Here is a 24,435-nt window from a genome sequence, read left to right on the forward strand (position 1 = left end):
AAGATGTTCTTCATCTGATCATCACATTGGTTATGATCCATAAGGCAGAAGGAAACTTTTCAGCATAAGAAACTGAGTCATTAACCAGCAATTTCCAAATACTAGAAATTGCAGTATTTGTATATCATGATATCCCTTTTTTCCCAGAAGGGCTGGCTGAAATATACTGATTCTATGGCAGTTCAAAATTCAAGCTTTGAAGTTTCTCAGTCCTCAGTGTTCCCATTTCAACTACAGAGATTAACACAAAATCAATAGAGAACCTACAGCAATAATAAGAGAGGCCTAAGGTTGAGTTTAGAAGTAGGAGGAAGCCACCTGGCGACTGTCAACCTCACTGTGCAACAACCTCCCCTGGGGAGCTTTTAAAAAATACCCTGGTCCCATTTCTGAAATTCAGATTCAACTGGTCTGGAAGGCCCAAACACCATTATTTTTAAGGTCCCCAAATGATCCCACTGTGCTGCCAAGATTGCTTTTCACAGAGTTGAACTACTCTACATATTAAGGACAACATTTTTAGGAACCGTTACGAGGCAGCAAGGTGGCAGGGGCTGAACGGCAAGGTGGGAAACTGGGTCGCTTGAAATGGCTGAAGGACATTTAAGAGGGCAAGTTGATATTTAAGCAATTGAATTAGCCTCCTGTTTGTCTCCAAAACTGAGCAGGTCACACAAGTGCCAAAGGTGGAGGGGGTTTTTGGTATGAAAAGCAGGGAGTTTCAGGGATGAGAAAGTCACGTGATGGAAGTCCTGAGAGGGCAGGGGTGTCTGTGAGCTAGCCATGGGAATGCGGGATGGCATCTGTGACACCTGAATTAGGGTAGTAACTACACAGCGAAGGGAGTGAAGTCCACACGTGTGAGGTTTGCTGCTCACCGTGCTCAGTCTCTCGGCCTGAGGTCATCACCTTAACTCCCTTATCCATATTCTGGCTCTCCTTTAATATTTTAAAACTTTTGACCTGTTTACACCATTAAAATTAAGGCTAACTGAGCCTAACCTCTTCACTTTAATTCTGATAAAATGAATTGCTTAGTTGAAGTCATCTACAGCTCATTCACACTCTTCCAAGTATTTTTTATTTAAAGATGCAGGCTGAATAGATTATAAATGCATCATTTCTTCCTTTGTTTTTTTTTTTTTTTGTTTGTTTGTTTTGTTTGTTTTTTTTTTGAGACAGTCTCGCTCTATAGCCCAGGCTGGAGTGCAATGGTGCAATCTTGGCTCACTGCAACCTCTGCCTCTGGGGTTCAAGCAATTCTCTTGCCTCAGCCTCCTGGGTAGCTGGGATTACAGGCACCTGCCATCATGCCTGGCTAACTTTTGTATTTTTGTAGAGATGGGGTTTTACCATGTTGCTCAGGCTGGTCTTGAACTCCTGACTTCAGGTGATCTGCCCGCCTCGGTCTCCCAAAGTGGAGGGATTACAGGTGTGAGCCACTGCACCCAGCCTAAATGCCTCATTTTGACCTGTCATTTCACTTAATTGCAAAACAGGATAAAATCTAATGTGTCCAACAGTAACACAAAAAAGATTACAAAAAAGATTTAACCATGACCCACATATCTAATGTTAAAAAATCATTTGTTCTCATTACCATATAACGTTAGCAATATCTACTAAATTTAGTAGTACTTAATTTCACATACATACATCATAAAAAAGATAAAATAATTGCAAAAGCATGAACGAATGTGACAAAGAGATGTTTAGCTTTAAGAAAATTAAGCCAGCAAAGAGTTTTTACGGGTGTTCATTTATTGACTGCTGGGAATACGGCCTATTGAGAATACATGACATGCAATTGGTGGAGAAATCAACTAAATCTGAAATGAAGCCATTCAGTAAGCCTGCTGTGAGTTAATAAGGTAGCACAGATTAGATCTAAGGACATGGTGGGGGCAACTCAAACAGCCACTCACAATTGTTATTAAGATTCCAGCTACAATTTCTTTTGGAACTTATTTATTCTTAATTACTTAGGAACTACCAGGAAAGAGGGAACATCAATCTGCCTCTTTACCTTAAATTAATGCTAAGAGGGATATTGTGAATCACTAAAAAACTCTCCCCAAAATTATGTTCTTACTTCAAATCCTTTAAGGCAATTCTATTTTTACAAATTCTTCAATTTCTATGCCTCAGGATTATTAGCAGCTAAGCAGAGTTAGAAAAGATTAATAACTGATACAAAAGGCTATTCATTTGATTCTAGTGTCTACTGCTGAATTATACTGTGTTCTAATATGAGCAGATTTTTATACGATATTGCCAATTTCTTCCCCCAAGATTTTTGTTTTAATTCATTGATGCAATAAAATAAATCAAAGAATTCCAGGTACACTTAAAAGGACAGAAAGGTAAGTTACTGGAGTATCTTACACCATAATCTAAAATTGTTGAATTATACATACATATAACTTGAATAAAATGAATAACTTGGATAAAGTGAGTAAAATGCTGAAATGTATCCCTAACTACAGTTTCATGCCAGGTATTTTCCCCGAACTTTGTTCCCCGAACTTAAGAAAAAAATGGATATTTTTTCTTAAGATGACAACCTTAGTATCACTCGATGTTCAGGTGATTTGAGATAGTTTTTATGGTAGTAGAAAGAAAAACAGAAAGAGAAAACCCCAATGAAACAAAAAAAGGAAGATTCTGGCTCTTTGTTTTCTTTTTTAAAGAGCCTGTTCCTTTCATAATCTTTCCTCCACGCTTCTGGAGAAAATGGTTATGGCGTGCAGCGCTGGACAAATCGAGGGTATAAGCACACGTCTCGGATGTGATACCTATTCAGAATCCACGTTAAGAATCGTTCCAAGCCCAAGCCATATCCTCCATGGGGACATGTACCGTATTTTCTCTGTTTAAAAAAAAAAAAGAAAGAAAGAGGAGTAAATACTTAGTTAAAACTTTCATCTAAGATAGTTAAAATTTTCCACCGTGAAAGGAGTTAGCTCACTGTGGTTAAGAATTCAACTATGGCCAGATTCAGTGGCTCGTGCCTGTAATCCCAGCACTTAATCTCTATGCCTTCATGAACCATATGTAAAGAAATAATTTGGTATGAAAAAATCAACCAGGGAATAAGTACCACCCTGGAAAGAAGAGATTTTTTAAAACTTTTAAAATAAGTCAATGTCTCTTTATAAGAGGAAAATGAAGAAGGGTACTAGATACTGGAGGATCAATTTTTTAAAACTCAGTTGCAATCAACAAGCCAGCCGTTAAACAGGTTTTCAAATGAAATTAACATATAACTTGGCCAAGACAAAGCTGGCAATATTCACACACCACATTATAACCTGCAAACTGAATATAGCTCATTCAAATACCAAAGTACTACCCTGAATTCTCCCCTTTTAAAAATTTCAATATATACAGAACAATTACAGTGGAAAAAAATGTTGAGTGCTTAAAAAATTGGTTTTACCTGATCCGTATACCAGTAATAGGGAGTGGGGTCAATCCCTTCCCTTTTATAACCTGCCAGTATTTCTTCACTATTGAAGATACGCATTGAGCCTCCCACAATCTCACCAACATTGGGCATCAACACGTCGACCTTTAAATACAAGTGAAAGAAGATACACAATTACTATCAAGTGATCAGCCACAGCACTGCCCTAGAGTTTAAATGAAAATTACAATTAAGCTCCAAGGGCTAAAGGAGCCACTATGATCATGTAATATTCAAATATTTACATTTCTCTAATTTAACAAAGCATGTCAACTTCAATCAGGGGAGGGTGAAAAAACCCAACGTCTTTAAATATTGTCATTCTAGATAGAGAATGAAATATTTGGCATGAGCTGTACCTGATTCCAGATGACAGTCCCCACCCCCTTAAAAAGCAAAATTATTAATACTCTTTGAAACAGAAACTGACAGATTCAGTAAGACGGGAATCCTCAGGACATCGCTGCATGTAGAAGGACTTGATCTCCACAGGAAATCGACACAGCAAGATTGGTTCATTAATGGTGTCTGTCATCAGTCTCTCAGGAGCTTCTGGGATATCCTGAGGTCAAACAAGACTTCATTAACATTTACAACTTGGATCGCAACAAGACAGAAGCAGCTCCTTCACCCTGTACCAGTCCTTCCTCCTATCAATTCAACAGAGTAGAGGATACACACCTACCCTTAACCCATACACATTTGTGTAAAGAATAATTTCTTTCAAAAAGAAATAAACATATTCTTAAAACTCAGTTATTTAATGAAGCATAAAAGATCTGTCTCCCTTTACAGCATATCTCAAGCACCATGCTGTTTGATGAAGGAAAATAAAAAAAAAAAAAAAAAAACAAAAGCCAGCCCCAAGCTGTGACTAGACACAGCTCAGTATTTTTCTCAGTGGCCTGTTTTGTCTAGCTCTGAAGCAAATGAGGTCCACTTAGTCCCGTAAGGCATACGGTAATCATGAATGCTCCAGAACATCATTGATCTACACACAGAGTATATTACTAATGACACTTATCTTTAAACTCTCCTGTTATCTGCCCTTCTTTCCTGTTGTAATCAATCAGTTATGCCTTCGATGACAGACGCAATCATAAAACAAATAACCAATGTCAAACTGGTAAGTGTAAGCACACCTGGAATAGTTACCCAATATTAGATGATGACTTAAGTGCATCAGTTTCTCTCTCAAAACATCCTTCTATACCACACATAAATTAAAGTTAACACGTAAGTTAAAACTGACAACTCTTGTCCCAGTAAAAATGGATTGAGAGAACTGGAGAAGACTCACAGATTTGTTTAATGAAGAAGTGAAATGGAGGTAGCAATCACCTAGCACACCTGTTTTCAAGCTCCAGGCTCTGGAGCTCTTGCGTCCTCGGAGACGCTGAGAGGTAACAGGAGATGAGTGGGAGAGCTCTAGTCTCTCAGTTTGCATCTGCTTTACACAGCGGGGTTCTGCATAAGATTTAGTTAGGGGAAAACAGGTCTTATTTCATACCCCCCAAAGCCTGAGGGTCATGTATCCACTCTAGTGTCCTCATGTGTGTGGAACAATAGCAATGTATAGTAAATGCTGACAGGCTCCCCCTGCCATTGTCCTGGCTAGGCATTTAGCTCCGGTAGTCCCCACAATCTTGCAAAACAGATGTTACTTCCAAGGTAGAGATAAGGAACCTGAGAGGGGGTCACTGGTCTTCAGTTACACAGCACAAAAGAAAAGAGGTGGGAGCTAAGCCCACCTGGGGGGGCCTTCTGACTCCACAGCTTGTGTTCTTTCCACTCAACTACACTATTTTACTAAGTATTAGGTACACTAAAAGTATGCAAGTTCTCAATACAAAATGTTGTCATTATACATCATAAACTGAATTCATAGGCTGGGCACAGTGTGGCTCATGCCTATAATCTTAACACTCGGGAGGCCGAGGTGAGAGGACTGCTCGAGGCCAGGAGTTCAAGACCAGCCCAGTCAACACAGCAATACCTCCATCTCTTTAAAAAAAAAAAACCAAAAAACCAAACTGAATTCACAAAAACAAGAGTGCTTTACATAGACCTAGTATATTGTTTCACCTATTAATTCCTTCTAAAACCCAAAACTAGTTAGCAGCAGCTACACACATTTCAACTGTAAAACCATTAGATGTGCAAATATTATGTAAGTAATGGTTAAATGCACAGGAAAGAGGGCCTAGCATAGTCTTGGAAACTTGAGCCAGATGCAGTGGCTCACGCCTGTAATCCCAATACTTTGGAAGGCTGGGGTGGGAGGACTGCTTGAGCCAAGGAGTTTGAGACCAGCCTGGGCAACATAGGGAGACGCCATCTCTACAAATAATGAAAAATCAGCTGGGCATGGTGGCTCACACCTGTAATGCCAGCACTTTTGGAGGCTGATGTAGGAGGAACACTTGAACTCTGGAGTTCAAGGTTGTAGCCAGCTATGATCGCACCAATGCATTCCAGCCTGGACGACAGATGGAGATGCTGTCCCAAATAAAGAAAATTTGCAACCCGAGTGCATGCTGGGAGAGTGGTTCTCAGGCAAAACCGAAACGCTAAGTTTATCTGGGGCACTAGGCTACCTTCTCCAAGACCTTCTCTCTTGGTTTTGCATTTTTAACCAATGGCTATCTTCTTTCTCACCTTCCACATTAAGAAGTTTTAAATCACTGTTTTGGGGGAGGGGATGAACCTCTTTTTAAAAGCACAAGATACATTCTCCAGAAAAAAAAAAATATATATATATATATATCTATATACCAACATTTTGCATGTGATTTCAAAGGTTTCACAACCTTCTAAAGCACTCCTACCAGCCTAGAGAATGATAAAGAGAGCTTATAAGCTGTGGCCAAGGAAGAACAATGAAGGAAGAGGGAAGAGGCAAAGCATGAGACATGAAGGCAGCTTAGAAACTCACACTTGTCCAGAAGCGGTGGCTCACGCCTATAATCCCAGCACTTTGGGAGGCTGAGGCGGGCAGTTCATGAGGTCAAGAGATCGAGACCATCCTGGCCAACATGGTGAAACCCTGTCTCTACTAAAAATAAAAAAAATTAGCTGGGCATGGTGGTGTGCGCCTGTAGTCCCAGCTACTCGGGAGGCTAAGGCAGGAGAATCGCTTGAATCCAGGAGGCGGAGGTTGCAGTGAGCCGAGATCTGAGATCATGCCACTGCACTCCGTAGGCGACAGAGCGAGACTCCGTCTCAAAAAAAAAAAAAAAGAAAAAAAAAGAAACTCACTCACGCTTACTGGGTGGTACAGAACAGGCACTGTCCTAAGGCTGACTCTGTTAACTCAGCGAATCTGCAGGCAACCCAAGAAGCAGGTTCTGCTGTTACCATTTATTTGACGACAGGCAGATGCCACCCATGTTACTAGTTCATTAACCAGAAGAAAAGAATTGGAGCCCAATCCCACCTTGGAAACAATGAGAGAAAGGAATACATACTTCTCCAAATTCATAGAAAGTTCCATCTTCTTTCTTTACATCATGTTCTTTTAGCCAAACAATAGCATCTGAATAGTTCATCCGTTTGAAAGGTCGTTTGGGGGGCTGAAAGTTCTACAGAAGAAAGGAAAAATATAATGTGTATATATACATAAATATAAACATTAACACTAAAATTTCCATTAAAAAACTATTATAAAGTATTACTTCAGTGAGGTGTGGTGGCTCATGCCTGTAATCCCAGCATTTTGGGAGGCTGAGGTGGGCAGATCACTTGAGGTCAGGAGTTTGGGACCAGCCTGGCCAATACGGTAAAACCCCATCTCTACTAAAAGTACAACAATTAGCTGGGGGTGGTGGTGAGCTCCTGTAATCCCAGCTACTCAGGAGGCTGAGGCAGGAGAATCGCTTGAAGCTGGGAGGCAGCGGTTGCAGTGAGCAGAGATCGCGCCACTGTACTTCAGCCTGGCGACAGAGTGAGACTCTGCCTCAAAAAAAAAAAAAAAATATATATATATATATATAACTTCAGACCAGAAAACTATGTAGACATTCCTAAAATGGAAAACATGAGCCTCTTATATAACTGAAAACATTATAAAATTATTGACAGTGACTAACATCAAATTCTAGTCTTCAAAATAATTAGTCACTTATTTCAGCTCACCAAGCCATCAAATCTACAAAAACTGAGGGTGAAGACTTCATTGTCTTCCAAAAAAGGACTGTGACTTTTTCTTTCCATAAACACTGCACCTACCGGGTTGAGCTCATGCACTATGCTCCCTGCAGGTGACTTCAATATTCGATCTACCACATCACAAACCAAGTCCTCCAACCGGTTCAGGAGGTCGTCAAAGGTCAGGAAAGGACACTCAGCTTCCACGTGAGTGTACCTGAAGAACGAGACAATAGCTCAGCACTGCTTTTCTCCTGCACTGGTTTTTTATCCAGCAAGGCTTTTAACATTGGGAAGCTGTCCATAAAATGCCAACAATGCTACCAATTCCCAACTTTGCAAATTAGCTGTGGACTCCCCTCTTCTCCACTGAGTAGCAATTTCTTGTTTGCTCCTTTATATATAAAAGATCAAGTCAAAGTGAAAAAAGAGAACTTAGCTATGATCTAAGGTGGCAAAACTTTGTTATATGTTCTTCCATTAACCACTTAATATATCAGTTTTTTGTTTTTTTAAACATAGACATAATTTACCTACAATAAGATTTCTTCTCTAAAGATATTACCTAGAAAGAAATAAAACAAAAAGACAACTTCATACTCAGCCAGGTGCCTTCGTGTTCTGGACTGCTCTGCCCGGTATGACTGAGCAATACAAAAAACATCTCCCAGGGCTGGGAGGCAGGTCTCCAAGTACAGCTGAGAGGACTGAGTCAAAAATGCCTCTTCCCCAAAATAGTCAAGCTTGAAGAGTGTGGCACCACCTTCTACTTGTGTTTGCACTAATGTTGGAGGAGTAACCTGTTCAAATGCAAAGAAGGAATAAATCAATGCTATCGTGAGCACCACTATTCAAGTTTCAAAACGGCAAAAAATGTATTGTTTGCAAAAGCTGACGAATGCATACTTACTTCATAGTACCCCCTATCAAAGAAGTGATCTCTAAAGCACCTGGTGACCATGGATCGTGCTTTTAGGATTTTGGACATGTTTTCTCCTCGGATCATCATGTGTCTGTTGTTGAGCTGGACGTCAACGTCAGACTCCTCATTGATCAGGTTGTCAGCTCCTCCAGCAGGGGCCAACCCAATTAGTTCCCAGAAGTCACAACTCAGCTCATGGCCACCTGGAGCCTGCATTTTTTAAAAGTGGGGTCCAGAGAAAGAGGGAAAAGGAAATAAAAAATTAACAGTATTGAGGATCTTAATTTATGTCAAAGTTTTGGTAAGCTGAGATTTTTAAGAACCTCCTAATTCTCAGCCTTAGTTTAGTTTTATATTGATATTTTTACCAATGTTCTTTCTGGATAAATACACACTCACATACACACAAATATCTTTTTTTTTTTTTTTTTTTTTGAGACGGAGTCTCACTCTGTCGCCCAGGCTGGAGTGCAGTGACGCAATCTTGGCTCACAGCAACCTCCGCCTCCTGGGTTCAAGCGATTCTCCTGCCTCAGCCTCCCGAGCAGCTGGGATTACAGGCGCCCACCACCACGTCTGGCTAATTTTTGTATATTTAGTAGAGACGGGGTTTCACCATGTTGGCAAAGCTGGTCTCGATCTCCTCACCTCGTGATCCGCCCGCCTCGGCCTCCCAAAGTGCTGGGATTACAGGCATGAGCCACCATGCACAGCCTGTGCATTTCTATTTTTAAAAGATATTTGTGTCTGGGCGTGGTGACTCACTGAGGCGGGTGGATAACGAGGTCAGGAGATCAAGACCATCCCGGCCAACAAGGTGAAAACCCCATCTCTACTAAAAATACAAAATATTAGCCAGGCATGGTGGCGCACGCCTATAGTCCCAGCTACTCAGGAGAATCGCTTGAACCTGGGAGGCAGAGGTTGTGGTGAGTGGAGATCGCACCACTGCACTCCAGCCTGCGCAACAAGAGCGAAACTCTGTCTCCAAAAAAAAAAAAAAAAAAAACAATAAAAACAGGCTCAAATTCTAATAAGAAATTCTCTGAACATATTTAGGTGGGTTGTTAAGTTTTTATTTCCATCTGGCTGAAAAGTAATTCATGTATCTACAGCACAGTGGCTACATTATAGCCCATGAGGATGATTCAGGAATTCCGTAAGGCTGGAAATCATTGTATTCCTTTTATCACCTGAGTTGTACAATGTACATATTTCACTGGAAAAGGCATATTGAATTTGACATGTACTTCACATTTATTGTATTTATATGCTGTGATGGTTAATATTAAGAGTCAACCTGATTGGAATGAAGGATACAAAGTATTTTCTGGGTGTATCTGGGTGTTGCCAGAGAAGATTAACATTTAAGTCAGTGGTCTGGGAGAGGTAGACCCACCCTCAATGTGGGTGGGCACCACCCAATCAGCTACCAGCCTGGCTAGAAAAAGCAGGAGGAAGAAGGTGGAAGAGCAGACTTGCTAGGTCTTCCAGGCTTCATCTTCCTCCGGTGCTGGATGCTTCCTGTCATTGAACATCAGACTCCAAGTTCCTCAGCTTTTGGACTCTTGGACTTACACCAGTTCTTTGACAGGGGCTCCTGGGCCTTTGGCCACAGACTGAAGGCTGCCCTGTCGGCTTCCCTACTTTTGAGGCTTTTGAACTTGGACTCAGCCACTACTGGCTTCCTTGCTGCACAGCTTGCAGATGGCCTATCGTGGGACTTCATCTTGTGATCTTGTGAGCCAATTCTCCTTAAAAACTCCCTTTCATATATACGTCTATCCTACTAGTTCTGTCCCTCTGAAGAACCCTAATACATATGCCAAATGTACAAACAAAGACACTGGAAAACAAACCAATAAATAAACTATTCATTCACCCAGTGCGAAACTCAATCCACTCACCTGCTTGCCCTTTGGGGTAAGATTTAGCATTCCATACACTGCAACACTGCTCTCCGTGGACAAGAGAACTCCATTGTAGCACTGACACTATAAAAAGGTCAAAGCTCAAATTTAGTTATTCACATTGATTTAAAAATTCTACCATATAGAAAGTTAAAGGGATTGTTTACAAACAAGTTATCTGATCAAATACTAGTAAAATAAAGAGTGAGATGGCCACTGATTCTTAATATTAAAATAGATATTTTTGTGGAAGACAGAGGTTTATCTATATATAGACATATACATGTAAATATATACATATACATGTAAATACACATTTTACATACATGGATAAATGACACTGACCCACATCACTTAAAAATATCTGGACAGTTTATTTATTTGTTTTTAAAAATCTAGACTATTAAAGTAACATACAGGTTAGGCACAGTGGTTCATGCCTGTAATCCCATGAAGGAGGCTAAGGTGAGAGGCTCACTGGAACCCAGGAGTTCAAGACCAGCCTGGACAACAAAGGGAGAGATAAATAAAATAAAAATTGGCTGGGTGTGGTGGTTCTTGCCTATAGTCCTAACTACTCGGGAGGCTGAGGTGGGAGAATTGCTTGGGCCTGGGAAGTCGAGGCTGCAATGAGCTATGATGATGCCACTGTACTCTTTCTGAGAAACCCTGTGTCTCAAAACAACAAACAAACAAACAAAACCATACAGAGCCCATCTACACTATAATCACTTCTTACTAAAGTCATTAGGAAAAAACTGATGGGGAACTTTAAAAGGAAGAAGTCAGGCTGCCAACACCTGAACCCACTAGTCATAAATAAGACAACTGGCCGGGCACGGCGGCTCACACCTGTAATCCCAGCACTTTCGGAGGCCGAGGCGGGTGGATCACCTGAGGTCAGGAGTTCAAGACCAGCCTGGCCAACATGGCAAAAACCTGTCTCTACTAAAAATACAAAAGTTAGCTGGGTATGGTGGCATGCACCTGTAGTCCCAGCTACTCGGGAGGCTGAAGCAAGAGAATCACTCGAATCTGGGAGGCAGAGGTTGCACTAAGCTGAGATCACGCCACTGCACTCCAGCATGGGTGACAGAGCGAGACTCTGTCTCAAATAAAAAAAAGAAAAAGACAACCACACCTTACATGCCTCTTGACGTGATGCAACTAAAAGAACACAGCTTTGCCCATGAAGTAGTTGTGCCAAAAAACTGAACCTAATCAGACCTAACCTCCAATTTATAAAAAATGCAGACACTAGAAGAACATGCTAAAGGACACAACAAGGATGCAAACAACCAAATCCATAATGTGAGAAGTTCCACAGGACAATCCACCAGGGTTTTCCCAAGAAATACATAGTAATGGGTGGGGAGGGGGGGCGGGTTGCAAAAGAAAAGAGAATGCAAAGACAGCAGCAGAGTTATAAAGAAAATTTCAAAGTCATATCACTAAATGCAGCATGTTAATCTTGTTAAGAATCCTCGTTCAAATCAATCAACTATAAAAAGGCAGTACGAACTGATAACAAGAATCTGGATATTAGATGATATGTAGTAGTTGTATTAATTTGGTGGAGGGTGTGATAATAGTAGGTGACTACATTATCTTTTTTTTTTTTTTTTTGAGACAAGGTTTCACTCTGTTGCCCAGGCTGGAAGGTGGTGGCATCATCTTGGCTCACTGCAACCTCTGCCTCCCTGGCTCAAGAGATCCTCCCACCTCAGCCTCCTGAGTAGCTGAGACTACAGATATGCACCACCACACCTGGCTAATTTTTGTATTTTTTGTAGAGATAGGATTTCACCATGTTGCCAGGCTGGTCTCAAACTCCTGGGCTCAAGCAGTCTGCCCACTTCAGCCTCCCAAAGTGTTGAGATTACAGGCATGAGCCACCATGCCCAGCCACATTATTTTTCTTAGAGATGCATAAGCATGTATAATTAAATAAAATGATATGATGTCTGAGGGGCAGTATCATACCAGGATTAGCCATATATAGGTAGTTACAGAAGCTGGGTGATGGGCATTTGAGGATTTTTTATATGGTTCTATTTTGTAATGTGCTGGAAATTTTCCACAAAAGTTTTCTCCCCCTAGCCTTATTAAGGTATAATAAACAAATAAAAATTGCATGTTTATGGTATACAATGTGATGTTTTGATTCATTGACATTCACTGTCGACATAATAAAAGTTTTAAATAAATGTATACAAAGCAATAAAGGAATCTACTGAAAACATCTAATTTTCAGGCATAAATAAGAGAAAATATTTACCAACTCGTCCGCCAAGACACACTGAAGATAACCTGTACCATCTCGCAACACCAGAAACATTAAATTCTTTCCTAAAAAATGAGAAATAATAATTTAGGCAGACTGTTCTCAAGGCATTAAAGTTTATATATATATATATATATATAATTTTAAAGATAGGGTCTCACTTCGTCACCCAGGCTAGAGTGCAGTGGCACAATCACAGCTCGCTGCAGCCTCTACGTCCTGGGCTCAAGCAAACCTCTCACCTTACCCTCCCAGATAGCTGGGACTACAGGCACATGCCACCACACCTGGCTAATTATTTTGTAGTGACAGGGGTCTCACTGAGTTGCCCAGACTGGTCTCAAGCTCCTGGGCTCAAGCAATCCTCCTACCTCAGCCTCCCAAAGCGCTGAGATTACAGGTGTGAGCCACTGCACCCAGCCATGACTTAATCTTATCTAAAGGAAACTCCAAGGTTAAACATTGAAGTTCAGATCTCCCACATGGCTCCCTGCCCCTGAAGTACCCACTGGTAATACCACTACTCAGTATTTGTAAAATATTTTATTTTCAATGTATTGGACTTTCAAATCCTACATGATCCCCAAGATTCACACAACCAGGGGAAAGCAGGACAGAAGGCAACATGAGTTAAGGGATTATGCCTTATCTACCCTTGAGTCCCCTGCAATGCCTGGGGTAGTACTGTGCACTCAGTGGGTGATACATAAATGTTCTTGAACAAAATCACTTTTTCTTATTTATGTCCTAAAGGTCCAATTACTGAAATCTACTTAAAACATTTCATTTGTATTTTTGTCCCCTCCACCGCTGCTTTTTTTTCAGATGGAGTTTCACTTTTGTTGCCCAGGCTAGAGTGCAATGGCATGATCTCGGCTCACTGCAACCTCTGCCTCCCAGGTTCAAGTGCTTCTCCTGCCTCAGCCTCTAGAGTAGCTGGGATTACAGGTGCCCACAACCACACCCGGCTAATTTTTGTATTTTTATTAGAGACGAGGTTTCACCATGTTGGCCAGGCTGGTCTTGAACTCCTGACCTCAGGCGATCCACCCGCCTTGGCCTCCTGAAGTACTGGGATTATAGGCGTGAGCCACCGCACCTGGCCTGTCCCACTTTTCAATCAAAGATTTGCTAATCCCTTATAATAAATAGTAAAAGTGACATGTTTATATATTATAAAATATATAATAAAAGGGGAAAGAGAAAACAAAATGTCAGAACCAAGGGAGAATGCAAATATACTGTTTATAATAGTCAAAACTATGGCCAAGTTTCAGACTCAGATGTAAACTTCCTATAGTAACATCCCTTGATTTTCACTAAATAATTAAAACTCAACTTGACAAATATTTACTGGACACATCTTCATCACTATAATTGCTAACCATTAAAATAGCATTTAAAAATTTTTATACTTTCAATAGTCATTTTAAACAAGAACAAATTTAAGATATAAATCACTCTATCCTTTAAAGCCAAGTGAGGTGCTATGTGCCTGTAATCCCAGCTGCTCAGGAGGCTGAGGCAGGAGGATGGCTGGGGGGAGTTCAAGTCTAGCCAGCATACCAAAAAAAAAAAAAAAGAGGGCCGGGTGCAGCGGCTCATACCTGTAATCCCAGCACTTTGGGAGGCCAAGACAGTGGATCACCTGAGGCCAGGAGTTCCAGAGCAGACGGGCCAACATGGTGAAACACCGTCTCTACTAAAATTACAAAAATCAGCCAGGTGTGGTGGCAGGTACCTGTAATAACAGCTACTCAGGAGGCTGAGGCAGGAGAATTGCTTGAACCTGAGAGGCGGAGGTTGCAGTGAGCCGAGATAGCACCACTGCACTCAAGCCTGGGCAACAAAGTGAGACTGTGTCTAAGAAAAAAGGGGGGTGAGAAAAAAAACCCTGCAAATCTTTGTATGTTTTTCTTCATCTAAGAGCAGGGATATTTAAAAATTAAAAAGAAGGAAAAGCTTTGCCATTTACCTTGCCTGCGCAGCCTGTGGACCCAGCCAAACACCTTTACTCTTTGGCCTCTATATCCTTCTAACGCACTAATCTTCACCTGTCAAATTGAAATAAACAACATTTGTTCAATAATGTCATTTATACACACCAACTTTTTCACTAATATTAGGCAGACGGTAGTAAAGTGTTAAAAATCACAAATGGTGCACAACTGGAGACAGCTCCTCTACTGCAGCTCAGAACCAAACACATTTCACTGTATTGGCATGGTTTAAAACAAAACAAAACAAAAATCCAAGTCTTCTTTCTTAGTGTAAAACTGATAATGAGAAACACCCAGAAGAATTTCAGATATTGCTAGATAAAATTAATTAATAAATGAATTCCTTTGTCATAAGTGGAGCACTTGCTTCCCACAACGGCAACAATCCCAGTCCACATGAAGCCTTTTCCGTGACCCCACAGTTCTTCAATACCTTCCAGAACATGGTACTAAAAAGGCTAGCTTTTGTTTGGGGGATGAAGGAGAGAGGAGATGAGTAGAGGAAGGGGCTGGTGAATGTGGCCAAAAAACCCCAGCTCCATCACTAAGGAAATAATACAAAAATTCATCAGCAATAAGAACTACTGGAAATCTGGCTGGGCGTGGTGGCTCAAGCCTGTAATCCCAGCACTTTGGGAGGCTAAGGTGGGCAGATCACCTGAGGTCAGGAGTTTGAGACCAGTCTGGCCAACACGGCGAAACCCCATCTCTACTAAAAATACAAAAATTAGCCAGGCGTGGTGGCAGGCACCTGTAATCCCAGCTACTTGGGAGTCTGAGGCAGGAGGATCACTTGAACCCGGGAGGCGGAGGTTGCAATGAGCTGAGATCTCCCCACTGCACTCCAGCCTGGGTGACAAGAGTGAAACTCTGTCTCATAAATAAATAAATAATAAAATAAAATAAGAACTACTGGAAATCAAACCATTTTCATTCATAGTCCAGCAATCTATTTGGGTTCCAGAAAGAACAGAAGAAGAGTGAATCTAATTTCACAATTCACAAACTTTTACTCTATTTAAATAAAACATGAAAATCATAGATTTCAACCTCTTCATTTTATAAGCAAACTGACACTAGAGAGGGTTAAATCACTTGACCAACATCATGAAGCGTAGCCAGGCCTGGGTCCCCCATCTGCTGGCATTCGGTTGGGACAGAATTCATTCAACATGCATTTACTCAACTGTGTAATAAAATGAACCCCTAAAGAACTAGCCTCATAACTCTAAAACATTATTTCTCTATGTCCCTTCTGAAAGGAAAGTAGGCCAGGCATGGTGGCTCACGCCTGTATTCCCAGCACTTTGGGAGGCTGAGGTGGGAGGATCCCTTGAGCCCAGGAGTTTGAAACCAGCCCGGGCAATATGGGAGACTGTTTCTACAAAAATTAAAAATAAAGTTAGCCAGGTGTGGTGGTGCATGCCTGTGGTCCCCCCTACTTGGGAGGATCGCTTGAGCCCAGGAGGCAGAGGTTGCAGTGAGCAGAAACTGCACTACTGCACTCCAGCCTGAGCAACAGAGCAAGACCCTGTCTCAAAATAAATAAATTAAAATTTAAAATTAAGAAATAAAAAATAAAAGGAAAGTAGGCCGGGCGCAGTGGTTCACGCCTGTAATCCCAGCACTTTGGGAGGCCGAGGTGGGCGGATCACGAGATCAGGCGATCGAGACCATCCTGGTTAACACGGTGAAACCCCGTCTCTACCAAAAATACAAAACATTAGCCAGGCATGGTGGCAGGCACCTGTAGTCCCAGCTACTCGGGAGGCTGAGGCAGGAGAATGGCGTGAACCCAGGAGGCGGAGCTTGCAGTGAGCTGAGATTGAACCATTGCACTCCAGCCTGGGCGACAGAGCAAGACTCCGTCTCAAAAATAAATAAACAAACAAATAAATAAAAGGAAAGTAAAAACAAAATGTAAAGAAACAAACCATGTGACATGCCCCTCATACACAGAAATAATGATCTGATGTAGACAAGTCCACGGTATTTGAAAAGATAAACAAACTTACACATTTTGGCTCTGGGAGACTTGGATCGTTTTTAATGGTAATCTTCTTTGCTTCTTCCAGGTTCTTTTCTCTTCGTAAACTATCTTCTGCCTAATTTTAATGATGAAGCAGTCTGTTAACATGGTTTCCAGAGTTCTAACTTTAACAACGTTCATGATGGCAAGGTCAGGACTCACCTCTTTCTTTTCCCGGGATTCATTCTTCATTTGTTCCCTATGCCACATCTTTTTAATGTTCTTCAACTGTGATTTAGAAATAACATTCCACCTCTCATTTTCTTTTTGTGAATCCACGTAAATGGTAGGAAATGGTTCTTTCCCTACTGTCATCAAAGCCTTGGGTAGGGAGGAGAAAAAAGACAGTTCTTGAACATTGTACAATACTTAAAATCAAAATAACATCTCAAGTATAAGGCAAGTGGAACAATCTAAGCATAAAGACCCCAACAGCCAAAAGCTGATATTGGCGCAGTGACTGGTTGAACATTTAAGAAGCACACTGGTTGGCTGGGCGCGGTGGCTCACGCCTGTAATCCCAGCACTTTGGAAGGCCGAGGTGGGTGAGGTCAGGAGATCGAGACCATCCTGGCTAACACAGTGAAACCCCGTCTCTACTAAAAATACAAAAAAATTAGCCAGGCTTGGTGGCAGGCGCCTGTAGTCCCAGCTACTCGGGAGGCTGAGGCAGGAGAATGGCGTGAACCCGGGAGGCGGAGCTTGCAGTGAGCCAAGATCATGCCACTGCACTCCAGCCTGGGCAACAGAGCGAGACTCTGTCTCAAGAGAAAAAAAAAAAAAAAAGAAGCACACTGGTTAAAGCTGAAGCTCTGAGGTCCTCTCACAAACAATTACAGCAAGTTCGGGTATACACTATACAGTTCCCAGGAAAAGCAGACTATAAGCAACAGATCTTAAGTGGCTGTAGCAACCAGCACAGGTACAAGGACAACAGAAGAGACACCTGACAGCAAAACTCAACTGCAAGTGACATCTAAAAGGTTAGTTCTCTGTGAGAAATCAGAGAAGTGTCAGACATTTTTGAAACTTTCAACAAAACAATGGTTAAGAACACAAAAAGCGGCCGGGTGCGGTGGCTCATGCCTGTAATCCCAGCATTCTGGGGGGCCGAGGAGGGAGGATCACCAGGTCAGGAGATCGAGACCATCCTGGCTAACACAGTGAAACCCTGTCTCTACTAAAAATACAAAAAATTAGCCGGGTGTGGTGGCGGGCGCCTGTAGAGCTTGCAGTGAGCTGAGATGGCACCACTGCACTCCAGCCTGAGTGACAGTGTGAGACTCCTTTTCAAAAAAAAAAAAAGAAAAAAAAGAAAACATTCAATAGTTCATCCTTTTAACAACTAGACATTGTAAGAATACATGTAGGGGCCAGGCGCAGTGGCACACGCCTGTAATCCCAGCACTTTAGGAGGCTGAGGTGAGTGGATCATCTGAGCTCAAGAATTCGAGACCAGCCTGGCCAATACGGTGAAACACCATCTCTACTAGAAATAAAAAAAAAAGAAAAGAAATTAACCAGGCATGGTGGCGAGTGCCTATAATCCCAGCTACTCAGGAGGCTGAGGCAGGGAGAATTGCTTGAACCCAGAAGGCAGAGGTTGCAGTGAGCCGAGATCATGCCACTGCACTCCAGCCTGGGCAACAAGAACAACACTCTGTCTCAAAAAAAAAAAAAAAAAAAGACAGCCATTGATGAAAATGCAAAACCAAGAGAGAAGGTCCCATGAATACATGTAGGTCATTTGGAATTCACTTACTACCTGACAGTCTGTACTGATCCCTCCTTTTGTATCACTGAAATTGAAAGAGCCAAACTATCAGTTCCCAAATCAGAATGCTACACTTTTGTTAACAGTGACATTCTGTTGTTAACAGTGACATTCTGCAAACGTTCATCTAAACGGTGTTGTCAGTTTTCAGGAGCTGCAAAATGAGGCACCCGATAATCCAGAAATGAAAGATTTCCCCTTAAGAGTGGTTAACAAGTAAAACCCAGCCAGGAGTGGTGGCTCACACCTGCAGCCCCAGCACTTTGGGAGGCCAAGGCAGCAGGATTGCTTAAGCCCAGGAGTTTAAGACCAGCCTGGGCAACATAATGAGATCTCGTATCTACAAATAAGAAACAAATTAACTGTGTGTGGTGACATGCCCCTGTGGTCCGAGCTACTTGGAAGGCTGAGGTGGGAGGATCCCTTAAGCCCAGGAGGTTGAAGCTGCAGTGAGCCATGAATGCGCTACTGCACTCCAGCCTGGGCAACAAAGTAAGATCCTGTCTCAGAAAAAAAAATAAATAGATAAGTTAAATTAAAAACAAGTACCCATGTATGACACACCAAAGTATAACCATATGGTATGACCTAAAAGAGAGGAGAATGCTCCCAGATTAGGAGGACTTGATAGTAACTATAAATGTTGTAACACAGTTAACAAAAAAAGGGGATGCACAGAAAAAGGAGTGTCAAGGCACTGCTTTTCCTAATACAGTTCAAAGAAGGAACTTTTTTGTTGTTGTCGTCCAGGCTGCAGAGCAGTGATGCAATCATGGCTCACTGCAGCCTCAACCTCCTGGGCTCAAGTAATCCCCCTATCTCAGTCTCCCGAGTAGCTGGGGCCACAGGTGCATACCATACCACCATGCCTGGCTAATTTTTTTTTTTTTTTTTTTTTTTTTTGGTAGTTGGCTGAGTGTGATGGCTCACTCCTATAATCCCAGCACTTTGGGAGGGTTAATATCCTGTCTCTATTTATTTTTTAAATTAAATTTATTAAAAAGTTTTTAAGAAGTTAAATTTTTTGTAGAGATGAGGGTCTTATCATGTTGCCCAGGCTGTTCTCAAACTCCTGGGCTCAAGCAGTCCTCCAGCCTCAGCCTCCCAAAGTGCTGGGATTACAGACGTGAGGCACCAAAGCCCAGACCAAAGGAAGGAACCTTTAACCATCTTCCTTATGTGGCAGTTATAGCCAATGGATTCTAGCATATGAGTTCAACAGCTAAGTCCATGGTCTATTTTAAGAAGGTTGTCTTAGGCCACACTTTACTCTGATATAATCAACTACCTAACACCCATGTTATGAGTCCAAGCCCTTTTTTTGTTTTTTCTTCTGAGACAGGGTCTCAGGCTAGAGTGCAGTGGCGCAATGATGGCTCACTGCAACCTCCACCTTCCAGGCTAAAGCAATCCTCTCACCTCAGTCTCCGGAGTAGCTGGGACCACAGGCACGCACCACCATGCTGGGCTAAGTTTTATGTTTTTTGTAGAGACAGGATTTCACCAAGTTGCCCAAGCTGGTCTCAAACTCCTGGGCTGAAGCAATCCACCTGCCCCAGCCTCCCAAAGTGTTGAGATTATAGGCGTGAGCCACCACACCTGGCCTGAGTCCGAGCTCTTGACAAATCCCTTTGAGAATGAGCTGAACTCATTCAAGGATTCTAGATCCTGAGAAATAACAGCACTGTTAATTCATTAACAGAATGTTAATAAATTGGCATTCTAGCTTCAAGCTCCAGACTCATGAGTCAGCTCTGACAAATGAATCCATTCTTGGTGGTCTTGGGAGTCAAATCTCAGGATCACACTCTGGATTGTGGTAAATTCACCAAAAGCCCTCTCAGGAGCCCCCTGGTCATGAGCTCACTGTAACTGAGGAAAGGTAACTTTTATCTTTACAAGAATTGAAAACCCAGCAATCTGACTCAATGGAGAGAAAAATTCCAAGAAGCAAAGCCATGTGGTAAGAAAGAAGATACCTTTTTTCAAAATGTTAAAAAGTCAGTTTAGACTTTGATCATCTAACAATCTTAAAGTCACATATCTGTATGCATTCCTTACTTTCCCTTTTCTGAAAATTCTCTTTGGAACCTAGTGTTTGAAATTAAATTCTTGGCAAGTCACACGATAATTGACATAAGTCATTAATAAATGCAGTCTCATTTTCCTAATGAGAAGAGACTCTACCTTTAGACCTGTTTTAAATGGTTTCTCCTTGGTTCCATCTCCCGTGGCATCGCTTCCCTCTCGGTCAGAGACGTACAGCTCTGCTGTTTGACAAAATGAGGGTAAGTTATGGTCTGGCCATTAACTATTAGTCACCTTACTACTTTATTCATGCCTTACCTTTGTAAACAGAACAAGCATCGATTAATAAAAATTATTGAGGTCCATAAGTAATTAATATCCTAGTTATTTCCCCACTCCATTTCAATAACATCCATCTCATAAAAACATTAGTTAATAATCCAGGTTTTCAAAATGAACTCTGATCATTTTAATTTGTGATATTTATTCTATCTAATTGGGCACCCAAAAATAAAACATGGGCTTTGAAGTTGATCAGACATACGCTGGAATGTTGGATTTTGTACCTTAAAAGGCAGGGTGACTCTGGAGAATTTACTTAACCTTTCTGAGCTTATTTCTTTACCTATAAAATAGGAAAAACAATCCCCATCTTGAAAGGCTGTACTGAGGATGAAATAAAATAACACATAAAAATCAGATATCCCAGTGCCAGTTTTTGTAGAGATGGCAAATAAACACCAGCTCCCTCTGGTCTTTAAAGGAAACAGAAGCTCTGAGGTTGGAAAATTTCAGAAGGCCTCACAACTAGTAGGTCTGAACAGTTAACATCCATCCAGGTCTCTCTTTTTTTTTTTCTCCTACTGCACAGTATGGTCTCCCCGGAAACCTCAATAAAAAAATGAGGCTGGGAGAAAAACAACTGGAATCCTAAAGCCCCTTCCTGACGATCACTTTGAAGAACTGCAGGAGTAGGGGCTACCCTGTGTCTGAACCCGTCCCAGCGCCTGAGTCTCAGCGCAATCGGGAGGTTTCGCAGCGGGGCAGGGGAAGGGCCCGGAGCCACCGCCATCGTAGCCCGGGGGAACAACGGACTCGGGGAAGCCCGGCCTGGCCCTTCAAGTCCCAGGCTCAGCAAAGGCCAGGACCCTCCCTCCCTCCCTGCAATCGGTCCCCAAACATTCGCGGGGCGCCCACTCTGGTAGGCACTAAGGAAAGCGCCGGAACCCGGCTGGAGCAGAGTTCCTGCCCCAGGCAGGGAACACCGCGCCACACACTGAGTCTCACCCACCTAGCACCATGCCTGCAGTGGCCCTGGTCACCTCCAAGGACACAGACTGCAACACCGACGCCGTCTTATGACTCCAACGTGCACCGGCGGTTTCCCCGATTCCGGCGTTGCATCAGAGAGCGTAGATCTGAGGGCGCCCGCGAGAATCGGCCGAGCGCCGCGGTTCCATTGGTTACGAGAGGTGGGCGAGCGGCGCCGGGGCCGCCATCTTTGGTGAGGGCAGAGGCAACTTCCGGATCCAGAGACGCCCCGCCCCACGCGTTTGTGCAGCTCGGAAGGCGCCGCCTGTCCCGGAGCTCCGCGGCCCTGGAGACCCTAGCACAGTGTCACTTTTGCACCCTTCCTTCCCCGCCTCCCCAGCTTTCCTTTCTGAATCTTCCAATTCCGCCCCAGCTGGAGGCGTGCGGGTCCTCTTGCAAACCAGACCAACGATGTCGCCCCGATCCCCAGATGCTGGAGGCTGGTTGAGTTCATGTCACCAGCAAACACCGCGCCAGCTGCGAGACGGGGTGCGCGGCGGTGGAGGGGACGCAGCGGGTTGCGTTAACTTCCTTTTTTTTTTTTTTTTTTGAGACAGAGTCTCGCTCTGTCACCCAGGCTGGAGTGCAGTGGCGCGATCTCGGCTCACCGCAACCTCCACCTCCCGGGTTCAAGCGATTCTTCTGCCTCAGCCTCCCGAGTAGCTGGGATTACAGGCCTGTGCCACCATGCCCAGCTAATTTTTGTATTTTTAGTAAAGACGGGGTTTCACCATGTTAGTCAGGCTGGTCTCGAACTCCTGACCTTGTGATCCGCCCACCTCGGCCTCCCAAAGTGCTGGGATTACAGGCGTGAGCCATCGCGCCCGGCCAGATACGTTAACTTTCTAACCTCCGTGAGCCAACGTCCCTCGGTGTTCAGGAGAGGAGCTTTGGTATATATGTTCATTTAAAATTGTAAGGATTACCGTTAGGAAGGCCATAATAATGTGGTGGAAAGAACGAGGGCTTCGGAATACAAACCTGGGTTCTGCCTTTTACTAACCGTGTGTCTTCAGATAAATTACCTAAACTGAATGAGCTTCATTCAGCGAGTTTGGGGACCGATTGCAGGGAGGGAGGGAGGGTCCTGGCCCTTGCTGGGCCCGAGACTTGAAGGGCTAGGCTGGGCTTCCCCGAGTCCGTTGTTCCCCGGGCTGCGATGGCGGTGGCTCCGGGCCCTGCCCCTGCCCCGCTGCGAAACATCCCGATTGCGCCGAGAGTCAGGCGCTGAGAGGGGTTTATCTGTGTCTTCAGATAAAGTACCTAATCTGAATGAGCTTCAGTTTTTCTATTTGTGAAAGATGATATAAATTCACTGCCCGGGCATGTAAGAGGTGCTAATAAAGGGTCTGTCATCATTTTCAACTTTTTTTTACTTTTTTGGTGGGCTTTTTTTTTTTTTGGAGACTGGGTCTTCTCTGTTGCTCAGGCTGGAGTGCAGTGGTGCTATCATATAGCTCACTGCAGCCTCCAACTCCTGGGCTCAAGTGAGCCTCCCACTTAAGCCTCCCAAGTAGCTGGGACTATAGGTGCACGCCACCACGCCGGGCTTATTTTCTTTTTATTTTTGTGGAGATGGGGGAGGGGTCTCCCTGTGTCGCCCAGGCTGGTCTCCAACTTCTGGGATCAAGTGATCCTCCTGCCTCAGCCTCCCAAAGTGCTGGTCTTACAGGCGTGAGCCACCACGCCCAGCCCATTCTCAATTTAGTGGAATACCAGAGTTTGTCCCTGAAGCAAAAGAAAACCCTTTTTTTTTATGAGAGGTCCTCAAAAAAATAACTCTATATATAGGTTCAGGGCCCATCAAGAATATGAACCAAGTCCGGGCACAGTGGCTCATGCTTGTTATCAATCCCAGCACTTTGGGAGGCTGAGGCGGGTGGATCACTTGAGGTCAGGAGTTGGAGACCAGTCTGGCCAACATGGTGAAACCCCGTGTCTACTCAAAATACAAAAATTAGCCGGATGTGGTGGCACGCGCCAGTAATCCCGGTTGCTCAGGAGGCTGAGGCAAGAAAATCACTTGAACCCGGGAGGCGGAGGTTGCAGTGAGCTGAGATCGCGCCACTGCACTCCAGTCTGGGTAACAGAGTGAGACTCCATCTCAAAAAAAAAAAAAAAGTACCAAATACTATTCCTAAGGAATATTTCACCCAATTTTATGAACTTTCCCTTTTCCTCTTTGCTGAATGTTTTCTGTTGGCTCATGGATTAGTATCAATTGCTACAAAGCAAATTTTCCCAAATCTTAGCAGCTTAAAACCCCGAACATTTATTACCTTAGCAGTTTCTTTTGAGACTGTCTCAGTTCTGTCGCCCAGGCTGGAGTGCAGTGGCGCGATCTCAGCTCACTGCAACCTCCGCCTACAGGATTCAAGAGATTCTCCTGCCTCAGCCTCCCGAGGAGCTGGGATTACAGACGTGTGCCACTACGCCCAGCTAATTTTTGTATTTTGAGTAGACATGAGGTTTCACCATGTTGGCCAGGCTGGTCTTGAACTCCTGACCTCAAGTGATCTGCTTGCCTCGGCCTCCCAAAATGCTGGGATTACAGGCCTGAGCCAC

At 43.2% G+C, this 24,435-nt stretch overlaps 1 protein-coding gene across 2 annotated transcripts; it reads right to left on the reverse strand.

Moving 5' to 3' along the window:
* Nucleotides 1-1,740: 1,740 nt before the first annotated feature.
* NARS1 (asparaginyl-tRNA synthetase 1) lies at nt 1,741-22,655 on the reverse strand. Of its 2 annotated transcripts, none has more exons than XM_003827247.4 (14): nt 21,851-22,655; nt 20,719-20,801; nt 16,920-17,078; nt 16,744-16,833; nt 14,704-14,782; nt 12,723-12,793; nt 10,442-10,528; nt 8,523-8,744; nt 8,213-8,412; nt 7,694-7,829; nt 6,934-7,047; nt 3,897-4,028; nt 3,440-3,571; nt 1,741-2,869 (listed from the first exon to the last, which is right to left on the reverse strand). In XM_003827247.4, exons 1-14 carry the CDS (start codon nt 21,858-21,860, stop codon nt 2,738-2,740), a joined length of 1,647 nt encoding a protein of 548 aa, XP_003827295.1. In that variant the 5' UTR covers nt 21,861-22,655; the 3' UTR covers nt 1,741-2,737. The 2 variants fall into 2 exon arrangements, with proteins under 2 accessions (XP_003827295.1, XP_008950878.1); XM_008952630.4 differs by having other exon boundaries at nt 20,719-20,798; nt 21,851-22,402.
* Nucleotides 22,656-24,435: the final 1,780 nt, after the last annotated feature.

This window comes from Pan paniscus, chromosome 17, assembly GCF_029289425.2.
Source record: "Pan paniscus chromosome 17, NHGRI_mPanPan1-v2.0_pri, whole genome shotgun sequence".
Lineage (NCBI taxonomy): Eukaryota > Metazoa > Chordata > Mammalia > Primates > Hominidae > Pan > Pan paniscus.